Raw genomic sequence first — 13,428 nt, forward strand, 5'->3', positions numbered from 1 at the left:
TAGAAAACAGGATTTTTGCCAGAATCTTCCTGTCGACATTCAAGAGGGCAATTGGCCTCCAGTTCTTGATGTCACTCGGCTCTTTACCTTTAGACAGCAGAATCAGCGAGGACACTCTCATGGATGGAGGCATCAGGTGACTTTCTAGACAAGTTGTGTAAACATCCACGAGAATTCGAGCCAAGAGGTCTCTGAATGTCTTATAGAATTCTGCTGTTATCCCATCTGGACCTGGTGCCTTCTTCAGATGTAACTTATCAATGGCCTCTTTGACCTCCGCCACCGTCAATTCTGCTGTCAAAGGAGAAAAGTCCAAATCATTAGTATCAGGGAGCGGAGTTGTCTCCAAGAATTGGATCATCTTGTCTCTATCCAAAACCTTCCTCTGAAACAAGTCAGCATAGTACGATCTCACCACCCCCAGGATACCCTCCCGAGATTCCTGCAAAACACCCTGGGAGTCAGTGAGACCGGTGACAGACATATTTGCCACCCGCTCCCGGCAGTTCTCAAAGGGATCAGGAGACCCTAAGGACCCATAATCCCGTTCAAGAACCAGGGAGGTATACCTGCTGTACTGATACTGCCTTATCTCAGATATCAGCCGGTCTATCCTTTGTTGGTCCCCACCCGCCGAATATAGTGACTCCAATTCTTTCCGCAGCTTGAGATACTGTCCATACTTACTCCTCCCCTTTTTAAAAGACAGTCTCTTTAAGAGGGTTCTGATCTCATCCTTGACATCCTCCCACCAGGCGGCCATATCATCATAGAAGTCCACTCTATCTAGCTGGCTCTGTATGAGAGAATGAACACCTTCCTGAACATGCAGATCTTGCACAAGACTAGAATTGAGCTTCCAGAGCCCCCTTCCAATATCTGGGCGGTTAGTGACACCAAGATGGAAAACTAAGGCCATATGGTCTGAATAAGGGACAGTTTTCTCATTCCTCTCACTAACCATTTCTGAAAGACTCACGAACGCCATGTCAATCCTACTGCTCCTATCAGAACAAGAATCTGTGAGCTTTGGCTTTCTTCCACTCTGTGTGAAGACATCACTCAGACCGGCCTGCAATATTATGTTATTAAGGACCCTGGAGTCCCTGGCCACCACTCTACCTGAGTACCTGTCACCTGATGTCCTAGTGACGTTAAAATCCCCGGCCATTATAACAGGAACAGATGTGAATAGAAATGGTTTTACCTCAGTGAATAGCTGGACCCTTTCTGCCACTGTCTGTGGGCCATAGATATTTATCAGCCGGAGCCTTCTACCATGGATAGTGACCTCCAAAATCAAACACCTACCCATGACGACCTCTGTCATCCTATGCACTGTCACATCCCTGGTGGTAAACAAAATGGCCACTCCGGCATATGGCTCCACAGCCAGTGACCAGAAAGAGGGACCAGACGTCCATTCCCTCTCAGCCTCATGTAGGTGCCCCAATGTAGTCAGGCGCATCTGTTGTAAGAAGATGACATCTGGGTCCACATATTGTAGGATGGTCATAAACTATGTGTCGTGTCCTCCTCACTTTTATACTGTTTACATTACTAGAAAGGACCCTTAAAGTAAACCCAGCCATTACAAGGTAACACAAGGAGAAGAGCAGAGACCTGACCCCCATCATCACAAGTCAGAATCTGAGTCCCGCTGTCCACCACCTGTCTCCATGTCTGACTCTATGTTATCTTTCACAGTCCGGGGTTTCCTTTTTATTGGTGGTTGGTCCCTGGTGTCACCATCACATTCACCTTCTATTCTTTTTATCTCAGTGTCCAAATCACCGTCAGACTCTGTCAGAACCTCGTATCTATTGGACACCATCATCACTCCTGCCCTGTTGTCAGCCCTTTTCTTCACACGAGTATTGTTCTCCCCCTCAGGCCTGCGGGAGGACTTGTCTTTTTTCCTCCTTTTAGTTTGTTGCACCCTACTCCCCTCAGACACCAAAGAGGACACCCCTGGCTGCTGCTGGTCTTGTGGCACAACCTCCATGTCCCCCTGTGTGCTCCCTGACTGCTGAGGTTCTGGTGTTGTGTTGCTTAAACCCTGCTGGACCTCCTGTCTGGTTAGAATAGGGCCTGATATTAAAGTCTCCTCCTCTACAGCCTCTGCCCCCGCCACAAGGTCCTCATCAGGAAGCTCCCGGCAGATGTTGTGCCAGGCATTGGGACAGTCCCGGTGAGGGTGACCGATCTCACCACAGAGGTTGCACCTGATGTTCTGGCAGTCAGCACTTAGGTGACCAGTCTCACCACATAGATTACACTTAACAATAGTACAGGTATTTGCCAGATGACCAGGTTTACCACATTTAAAACACTTTCTGGGCTGACCGGGGTAGAAACAAACCCCCTTCTCTCTACCAATAAAAAAGGAGTTGGGCAGATGTTGTGTGATGTTCCCGTGTTGGCACAGCTTCAGCAGGACCTTCCACCCTCCAGTCCAGATACCGTCATCATCTCTGTTCTTGGTGAGATCAGACACCAGGTCACAATGTCTGCGGAGCCACACCACAATGTCCTGGGGAGGAACAGCTTCATTTCAGAAGATAATATTGATGATGACGGTATCTGGCTTGGATATGGGAATAAAATTAAATTTACTCAGTCCATCCTTGTCTCTGAACCTGGGGAAGTTTGACCAGAACCTATCCAGATTAGACAGGAGCTTAAAGCTGACATCATAGCCCTGTCTATCTGGAAGGTTTATTACAGCCAAGATGTCCGCTGGCACAAACCCCATCTGGTGGCACAGGAGCTCCCTCACCACAAACCTCCTATCTGGAAGGTCCTCCTTGGCACCTCTGTGCCGAAAACGCACCACGTTTCTCCTTTTAAATGCCTGGCCAGTGTAATTGGCGCTGGAGGTGAAGGATGGAGCACCACGGCTCCAGGCATTTCTGGGAGGAACCTGGCGGGTACCTGCGTCCTGTCCTACAGGGTTGGGGTCTACTCTAGGGGGCCCTGCCACATCTGCTGTACTTGTAGGTAAAGGGGGGGAAATCCTGCACATTATTGTGTACAACATCACCTGACCCATCCACCTCTATGTCATCATCAGATAATAATACATCCCACACAGATTGTGCACCCCCTCCAGCCACCGACCCCTCAGGAACATCACAGTCCGCACCCCCAGTCTGTGCCCCAACATCATCACAGTCCGCACCCCCAGTCCGTGCCCCAACATTAGAGCTCTGCTCCATCACCCCATCACCTTCATACACCAGAAAATTTTCACTGTCCTCCTCATGTACTGGGACTTCTGGGACTTGTGGTGCCTCTGCTGATATGACAACTCCAGACTCTTGCTCAGGAACAGCTGCAGGTCTCAGAGGTTGCTGTTCCCCATTCCCATGTGTATGCTGATCCTGGAAGGTGAAACTTGCCGGCTGTATTATGGGCCTTGTCTCCTGCTGGGGCTCATCTGGGGTGATGGCAGGTACCACATGCGATCTGGCCTTTGGCTCAAAACTCAGCTGGTACTGGGAAAAGCGTTCCTGGTTCCTATAGGACTCCACCACTGGTCCCATCCTCTCCAGTAAACAGTCCATCTCACTCACTATGGTGGCCAGTTCCGTGCTCAGTGCATACAGTTTGTTGTCATGCATAGTCTTGTATTGTGGGTTTGCAGTCTTTAGTTTATAGACACAGTCAATCTGCATTTGTACCATTTGTTTGTGTTGCTTCAGCTCCTCCATCCTCCTCACCAGTGCAGGGATCTCCTCCGCCAGCTGTAGCTCTGGTGCCCGGGCGGTCTCTTTGCCCTGCTGGAGGGGTCTGGACAGTCTCTCAGGCTGGGTGAACACAGTGGAGCCATCGCTGGCTGGATCTCCTGAGGCCCGGCCACATACATTAGGGTCTGGGGCAGGAACAGTTTTGCTAACACCCTGAGATTTCCCAGGTGTCACCTCCATAGACTTTTCAGTATTATTGTTCTTACCTCCAGCCTGGGATCTTGTGCGGCCTGAGCGGGTCATGCTGGAGACCACCTCTTGCTGCTGTAGGTTTTCCTGCAATGTCTGCATCTCCAGAGATGTCCTCCTCTGTCTCTGTGCTGGTGAGTGGAGCTGCACACCTGTTGCATGTGATCCACTCACCTCCTGTGCACCATCATGGCCTTGGTTTGCAGACTTGGGATCTATCACAGAGGTTTCTTTCTGGGAGTCTCTTGCTTGCACTCCATGCTGTGAGCCTTGGCCGGCCGACTGTATAACACCACACACCATACTTGCAGATGCAGAAGCTGCGTCTTTCTTTTCTCCTTTCTTGGCACTGGCAGTGCTTCCATTCTGAGAATCTCTTTCCACAATATTAACTTTAGGATTTCCATCCACCTTAGAAATATCCTGGGAGTTTTCTCCCAGTGTAGGCCGAGAAGCCTGGGCCTTGCTTGGGGAGCTTCCCCGCCCAGGGTGGCCCTGCCCTGGGCTTTCTCCAGACATGAGGAGAACTACAGAGACACAACCTCACAGCTAGGAGGCAGTATTGTAGTAGTTATATTCTTGTATGTAGGAGCAGTATTATAATAGTTATATTCCTGTACATAGGAGGCAGTATTATAGTAGTTATATTCTTGTACATAGGAGACAGTATTATAGTAGTTATATTATTAGTACAAAAAGAAAGGGTGGCACAGTCTATAGGATTTACTGGTGAAATTGTCAGACCATGTTTGCAAGACTTCCAAGGCAGCGTTGATGAATGAAGCAGGCGATAGGTAGGCTTAAATAACATGAGATATGTAGACATGAAATGAAAAAAAAGCCACACTGTGCTGTGTTGTAGAAATTGTAGGATTTAAATCATGGAGGATCCATAAATACAGCAGTAGATGTGGACGGAGGCAGAACGGAGGCTACATGTTTCACACAATTAAGCGCTTTCTCAAGTCCGTACAGTACTGATGTTATAGTATTTATATTCTTGCACATAGAGGACAGTATTATAGTAGTTATATTCTTGTACATAAGAGCAGTATTATAGTAATTATATTCTTATACACAGGATGGCAGTATTATAGTAGTTATATTCTTTCGCATAGCGGCAGTATTACAGTAGTTACTTTATTGTTAATGTAGGTCATTACGGTAGTATTTTCTAGTATGAGTGATACATTTGACAGTCAGACCCTGCAGCAGTAAGTAAATAAGCTTCAGGCTGATACCTTTAGGGTATAGTCTCACATTGCGTTTTGTCACGTTTCTCATAGAAATTCTCCTCTGTGTTGCTATTTTTTTTGGAGGTTTAGGGTCTGAGCTGTCTCCAGTTTCCTCTCTCAGGTATCCAGCTCCTCGCAGTATACTTTAGCATCTTCCAGCTGGGGATAAAGTCTCGCAGAGTCAGACATGTTCAGCCTGAGCTTGAATTCATGAAGTATTCATCAGCCCGGTGAAGTGCTCTGGTGTTGACTCCATTCGCATTCTCTCTGATAAAACTGTCTCTTGTTTTCTTTCAGGATTCGGTGAATTCTCCCTCCAACCAGCAGTACAACTTCAATGTCTACAAATTCCGGTACCGGTGGCAGAAGCGCATCTTACAGGTAACTTTTCAAACTTTTACTGCTACGGCTTAAACTTGTATTAGCGGACAACGCTCTCCAGAGCCGGGGAGGATGAAATATTTAAATGCTATAAATTATAGAGAAACTCTCGATTCTAAGAAATAAAATATCTGTTTTGAAGAGATTTTTTCTTTCCTTCTTTTTCTGAGAAGTTGCCAAAAGCCGCTTATCACTCTACATGGACAATAATGTAAATTGGCAAATTCACAGCATAAAGAGTAACAATTACAATATATCATGTAGAGTGTACTCAGGGTTTTCTTGAGGGGAGGGGGGGGGGTAAAGAAGCCTAGTATGAAGCTCTTGTTCTCATTTAACTCTTCTAAAAGGAAGGCTAAAGACTCTTCTGCTCTGAAATGTCTGTTCTACTGTACAGTCTGTCCTGGTGATGATAGGGCCACACATTACCATTGCATAGAGCCTGAATAAAACCACCATACAATTGCCACATGATACCTGCACACCAGGACCACATATAATAACTGCATAGTGACTGAATAATTCCACCGTACCTTTACCAAATAATACTGCCACAGCATGACCTTATATTACCACCACATAGTAACTAAGTTGCGTAACCCTGCTGTTGCATATTATCAGTACACAGCTGTCACGCCCCCTCCCATAGACTTGCATTGAGGGGCGTGGGTGTGACATCACATGGGGGCAGAGTCGTGATGTTACGATTTTCCGTACCCGTGGTCGAAATGGACTCAGCCTGAGGACCTCCAGCGGTTCCGGAATTCGCTAAAGATGAATACCGCATGGTAGTTCCCGGGGTCCCCAGCAGCGGAACCCCAGTGATCTGACATCTTATCCCCTATCCTTTGGATACTCCTTTAAAGCCCAGCACCATGCAGGACGTTTGGCATTTGCCAGAGAACACCAAGATTGGCAAATTTGCCACTGGGCCCAGTGCTCTTCACATGTGACAGACATGACAGAGTTTGGAGACGCTGTGGAGAAAGTTCTGCTGCCTGCAACATCCTCCAGCATGACCGGTTTAGTGGTTGGTCAGTAATGGTGTGGGGTTATATTTTTTTGGGGGGGCTGAACAGCCCTCCATGTGCTTACAAGAAGTAGCCTGATTGCCATTAGGTACCAAGATGAGATCCTCAGACCCCTTGTGAGACCATGTGCTGGTGCGGTTAGCCATGGGTTCCTTCTAATGCAAGACAATGCTAGACCTCATGTGGCTGGAGTGTGTCAGCAGTTCCTGCAAGAGGAAGGCATTGGTGCTATGGACTGGCCCGCCTGTTCCCCAGACTTGAATCCGATTGAGCACATCTGGGACATCATGTCTCGCTCCATCCATCAACTCCAAGTTGCACCACAGACTGTCCAGGAGTTGGCGGATGCTTTAGTCCAGGTCTGGGAGGATATCCCTCAGGAGACCATCCGCCACCTCATCAGGAGCATGCCCAGGCATTGTAGGGAGGTCATACACACACATGGAGGCCACACACACTACTGAGCCTCATTTTGACTTATTTTAAGAACATTACATCAAAGTTAGATCAGCCTGTTGTGTGGTTTTCCACTTTGATTTTGAGTGTGACTCCATATCCAGACCTCCATGGGTTGAAAAATTTGATTTCCATTGATAATTTTTGTGTGATTTTGTTGTCAGCACATTCAACTATGTAAAGACAAAAGTATTTCATACGATTAGTTCATTCATTTAGATCTAGGAGGTGTTATCTTAGTGTTTACTTTATTTTTTTGAGCAGTGTAAATCCACATTAGGACCACATATTATGACTACATACAGTGTCTTCAGAACTTACTGCCCATACTGCCCAGTTGTTTTTGGCAGCTCATTTTTCTTGCCCTGTACTTACCTATTCTTCACCTCTACACAATCCTACCATCCTGCAGCTTCCTCCATTACCATGCCTACCATGCCCCTGGTGACCTCTAAACTAAAGTTACTACTCAATAATAGTGGTAATAGTTCCACCCTGTGTTTGCCACACAGTAATAGAGCTTGCTTGTTGCTAACACAGTCCTAGTAGTATTTAGTGCTATATAAAAGAAACTATTGTAATAGCCCTCATAGCTAATCTATATGGAAAAGTTCACACAAGGCAAATTTTTAGCAGAACAATTTGCAACAAGTCCAAGATTAGATGCAAAATTTTACACAAAAATAGATTTGAACTATTCACTTACAGTAAAGATGGCTGCAGGCGGCGAGCTTGACAATAGGCATGGATCAAAATGATACTGACAAATGGCAAAATGATTTTGATGTATGTGTATAAGGTATATACATTACCCTCACAATAGGATCTTGGTACTTGTAGAAGGTTGTTTGCATTAAATTGAAACATTTGCTTTTCTCCTCAGATTGATTTCATTACACAGATGATATTCAACATAGAGAAAGGAAAATTAAAGAAACAATTCCCATTTGAACAAGTCAAGTCATACGTGGACAGTGATGGACTGAGGTTTATCATCGCCTTCCACGGGCACCACGATTATGAACTAGAGGCGGCATGTGTGGAAGATAAGCAGACTGTAAGTGCAACACTGGTATAACCTGAATGTATAAGATATATATATATATATATATATATATATATATATATATATATATATAGCACAGGAAAAGGTAGAGCAGCACGTCCCACAATGATATGATAGCGGTGCAAGCAGCGAGTGGAGCCCCGGTCAAGGCAATTCAGACATCTAGGAAGGATGCCGCAGCACACGGAAGGTTCAAAAGTGTAAACAGTGGTTTATTCCATGATAATACAAGTTAGCAACGTTTCTGCTGCCAATGCAGCCTTTGTCAAGCGGGCTTGACAAAGGCTGCATTGGCAGCAGAAACGTTGCTAACTTGTATTATCATGGAATAAACCACTGTTTACACTTTTGAACCTTCCGTGTGCTGCGGCATCCTTCCTAGATATATATATATATATATATATATATATATATATATATATATATATATACAGATGGTATAAGTTATACATCTTCTGTATATACAGTATAGTGATATGGACTATGCTGGTATAACCTGGGTATATACTGTATATAATTATATATGTACAGCTGGTATAAGTTATATATCTCCTGTATATAGTGATATGGACCATGCTGGTATAACCTGGGTATATACTGTATATAATTATATATATACAGCTGGTATAAGTTATACATCTCCTGTATATAGTGATATGGACCATGCTGGTATAGCCTGGGTATATAATGTATATAATTACATATGTACAGCTGGTATAAGTTATATATCTCCTTGTATATAGTGATATGGACCATGCTGGTATAACCTGGGTATATAATGTATATAATTACATATGTACAGCTGGTATAAGTTATATATCTCCTTGTATATAGTGATATGGATCATGCTGGTATAACCTGGATATATACTGTATATAATTATATATGTACAGCTGGTATAAGTTATATATCTTCCGTATATAGTGATATGGTCCATGCTGGTATAATCTGGGTATATACTGTATATAATTATATATGTACAGCTGGTATAAGTTATATATTTTCGGTATATAGTGATATGGACCATGCTGGTATAACCTGGGTATATACTGTATATAATTATATATGTACAGCTGGGATAAGTTATACATCTTCTTGTATATAGTGATATGGACCATGCTGGTATAATCTGGGTATATACTGTATATAATTATATATGTACAGCTGGTATAAGTTATATATCTCCTGTATATAGTGATATGGACCATGCTGGTATACCCTGGGTATATATAAAAAAAAATCTAATATTTCCGAAAAAGAATACGAATACGAATATACAGTTAACGAATGCATTCGTTAAATAACGTATAACGAATAATGCATGTTAACGAATAACCAATGCATTCGTTATCAGTAAACCGAATGTAAGGAATGAATTAGATTTTTTTCATTGGGTTTACCTGAGGAAAACTTGCCTTCCTACACAGAGAAAACTGCAAAAAAAGGTGAAAACAACAAGAATCCTAAGGTAACACCTGCTATTTATTACAAAAGAGGATCAGCAAGTGAAACTAGTGTGCATTTCGTTTAGTAACGAATGCTAAATTTAACGAATTTTACAGATATAACGAAAGATCCAAATTAACGAATGCATCCGAAAACAAAATTTTTTTTAGCCTATGCATCCGAAAACCGAATATAACGAATTAACAGCATTCCGAATATTCACAGAACCGAAAATTTTTGAAAACGAACTAAATGAAAAGAAACAACATTTTGGGTTCTGCACATGTCTACCTTAAAGTGTAGAAAAGGGCTGAGGCCTTATCCAGCCCATCCTGCATAAACTGTAGAATAGCAGACAGCGAAGGGTCCTGAGGAACTTCATGACGAACACCACTGAAGAAACGTTAGCTTGATTCCATAGGCTTTGACTGTGGAAGGAGCTCTAGAGTGTGAGATCATTCTTAAGACCACCGCTGATAGCCCTCTAGAGTCTAGAAGGGGCTCCTCAATCTTCAGGCTGTCAGAATGAGTTGGATCCAGGCAGAGCTGAGTGCCCCGGGACACCAGGTTCTGAATTGGGGGAAGACTCCAATAGTGCCCTCGGCTCATCTACATGAGCTTGGTAAACCAAGACCTCTACTGAGGCATGGTACTGCCAGATTTCCATCAATACCTTGGTATCATGGCAGTGGAAGGAAAAGTTGTAAGCCAGCCTGAACTTCCATGTACAGAGCGTCTAGTGCCAGAGGATTGTCATCCCAAACAGGGAAGAATGTTTCCACTTTGGCATTGAATCTTGTCGCCATAAGATCTAAGTCTGGGCGACCTCACCGGAGAGTGATCTGATAAAAAAACCTTCTGACTCAGGGACAATTCCCTTTGGACTGAGACCTCTGATCCCATGATCCACAGCTGCATTCAGGACCCCTGAATGTGGACTGCCAAGGTGAGAAAAGATTCTGCTCTGCCCAAGACAGAATTAGACCTACTTCTGAGAGTAGGAAATGAGACCTGGTGCCTCCCTGTCTGTTCATGTAGGAAACCGCAGAGTTGACTGAGCGAACCCTTACAGCCTTCTTCTGATAAGGGGGGAAAAAATGAAAGAGCCATCCGGATTACCCTGAGCTCCTCAGGTAGGATGACATCACAGCTCTTGAGAACCCCAAGATCCTCTTGTGGATGGGCACCCCAGCCTAGAAGGGATGTATCTGTCGTCAATAAGATCCAAATGGGTTGGATCAAAGACACACCATCTTAGACCTGCTTCCACCACTTCAGGAAGTGGAGACTTAGTGATGACAGGGAGCACTTATCTCTAGCCCTCTGGGAGTGCAATTCCATCGACTTAAAACTTCCATAAAAGAGGGCGAATATGCCACAAGGCCCACGGACTATGTCCACAGCCGCAGACATTAGGCCAAACATCATCATCAGATGGTTACCTGACGAGGTACCTGAGAAACTCTGCTGCTCTGGAACGCATCTTCCTTCCTGGAGAATGAGAAAGAGTCATATTGGCAGATCTACTATGAAGCCCAGAAAATCTGATTTCTGCCACTTTATTAACCAGCCAAATTGCTGGAGAAAGACTGAGCTAGCAGAAGAGAAGATGAAGAATTTCCTCTGAGGGCATCATGAAGAGCCAATCATCCAAGAACAGGACGATGTCCAAACCTCTTATAGAGAAATACTACAGCTAAGACCATCTTGGTTAAGATGTAGAGCTGAGGTGATGCTGAAGGACAAAGTGGCCAACTGAAGAGCTTCATCTGCCCATGCTCCATAATTATATATGTACAGCTGGTATAAGTTATATATCTTCTGTATATAGTGATATAGATCATGTTGGTATAACCTGGGTATATACTGTATATAATTATATATGTACAGCTGGTATAAGTTATACATCTGGACCAGATCATGCTGGTATAACCTGGGTATATAAGGTATATCATTATATATGTACAGCTGGTATAAGTTATATATCTCCTGTATATAGTGATATGGACCATGCTGGTATAACCTGGGTATAGACTGTATATAATTATATATGTACAGCTGGTATAAGTTATATATCTTCTGTATATAGTGATATGGACCATGCTGGTATAACCTGGATATATACTGTATATAATTATATATGTACAGCTGGTATAAGTTATATATCTCCTGGATATAGCGATATGGACCATGCTGGTATAACCTGGGTATATACTGTATATAATTATATATGTACAGCTGGTATAAGTTATATATCTTCTGTATATAGTGATATGGACCATGCTGGTATAACCTGGGTATATACTGTATATAATTATATATGTACAGCTGGTATAAGTTATATATCTTCTGTATATAGTGATATGGACCATGCTGGTATAACCTGGATATATACTGTATATAATCATATATGTACAGCTGGTATAAGTTATATATCTCCTGGATATAGCGATATGGACCATGCTGGTATAACCTGGGTATATACTGTATATAATTATATATGTACAGCTGGTATAAGTTATATATCTTCTGTATATAGTGAAATGGACCATGCTGGTATAACCTGGGTATATACTGTATATAATATATATATATATATATATGTACAGCTGGTATAAGTTATATATCTTCTGTATATAGTGATATGGACCATGCTGGTATAACCTGGGTATATACTGTTTATAATTATATATGTACAGCTGGTATAAGTTATATATCTCCTGTATATAGTGATATGGACCATGCTGGTATAACCTGGGTATATACTGTATATAATTATATATGTACAGCTGGTATCAGTTATATATCTTCTTGTATATATGTCACGATTCGGCTGGCAGGAGGTGGATCCTCTGTGCCAGAGAGGGATTGGCGTGGACCGTGCTGGTGGACCGGTTCTAAGTTGCTACTGGTATTCACCAGAGCCCGCCGCAAAGCGGGATGGTCTTGCAGCGGCGGTAGCAACCAGGTCGTATCCACTAGCAACGGCTCAACCTCTCTGACTGCTGAAGATAGGCGCGGTACAAGGGAGTAAACAAGAGCAAGGTCGGACGTAGCAGAAGGTCGGGGCAGGCAGCAAGGATCGTAGTCAGGGGCAACGGCAGGAGGTCTGGAACACAGGCTAGGAACACACAGGGAAACGCTTTCACTGGCACAATGGAAACAAGATCCGGCGAGGGAGTGCAGGGGAAGTGAGGTATAAATAGGGAGTGCACAGGTGAACACACTAATTAAGCCAACTGCGCCAATCAGTGGCGCAGTGGCCCTTTAAATCGCAGAGACCCGGCGCGCGCGCGCCCTAAGGAGCGGGGCCGCGCGCGCCGGGACAGGACCGACGGAGAGCGAGTCAGGTACGGGAGCCGGGGTGCGCATCGCGAGCGGGCGCCACCCGCATCGCGAATCGCATCCCGGCTGGGAGAGGCATCGCAGCGCACCCGGTCAGCAGGTCTGACCGGGGCGCTGCAATTGCGAGGATGTTGCGAGCGCTCCGGGGAGGAGCGGGGACCCGGAGCGCTCGGCGTAACAATATAGTGATATGGACCATACTGGTATAACCTGGGTATATACTGTATCTAATTATATATGTACAGCTGGTATAAGTTATATATCTCCTGTATATAGTGATATGGACCATGCTGGTATAACCTGGGTATATACTGTATATAATTATATATGTACAGCTGGTATAAGTTATATATCTCCTGTATATCGTGATATGGACCATGCTGGTATAACCTGGGTATATACTGTATATAATTATATATGTACAGCTGGTATAAGTTATATATCTTCCGTATATAGTGAAATGGACCATGCTGGTATAACCTGGTTATATACTGTATATAATATATATATGTACAGCTGGTATAAGTTAT

At 43.9% G+C, this 13,428-nt stretch overlaps 1 protein-coding gene across 1 annotated transcript in view; it reads left to right on the forward strand.

Moving 5' to 3' along the window:
- The window catches only part of LOC130296428 (delphilin-like), a 132,719-nt gene that overhangs the window by 54,141 nt on the left and 65,150 nt on the right, over positions 1-13,428 (forward strand). The window contains exons 3-4 of the mRNA XM_056547927.1: positions 5,471-5,554; positions 7,925-8,098. Coding sequence (XP_056403902.1) covers positions 5,471-5,554; positions 7,925-8,098 — 258 coding nt within the window. The remainder of the gene's footprint in view (positions 1-5,470; positions 5,555-7,924; positions 8,099-13,428) is intronic.

The sequence above is a fragment of the Hyla sarda genome, chromosome 12 (genome assembly GCF_029499605.1).
Source record: "Hyla sarda isolate aHylSar1 chromosome 12, aHylSar1.hap1, whole genome shotgun sequence".
NCBI classification, from domain to species: domain Eukaryota; kingdom Metazoa; phylum Chordata; class Amphibia; order Anura; family Hylidae; genus Hyla; species Hyla sarda.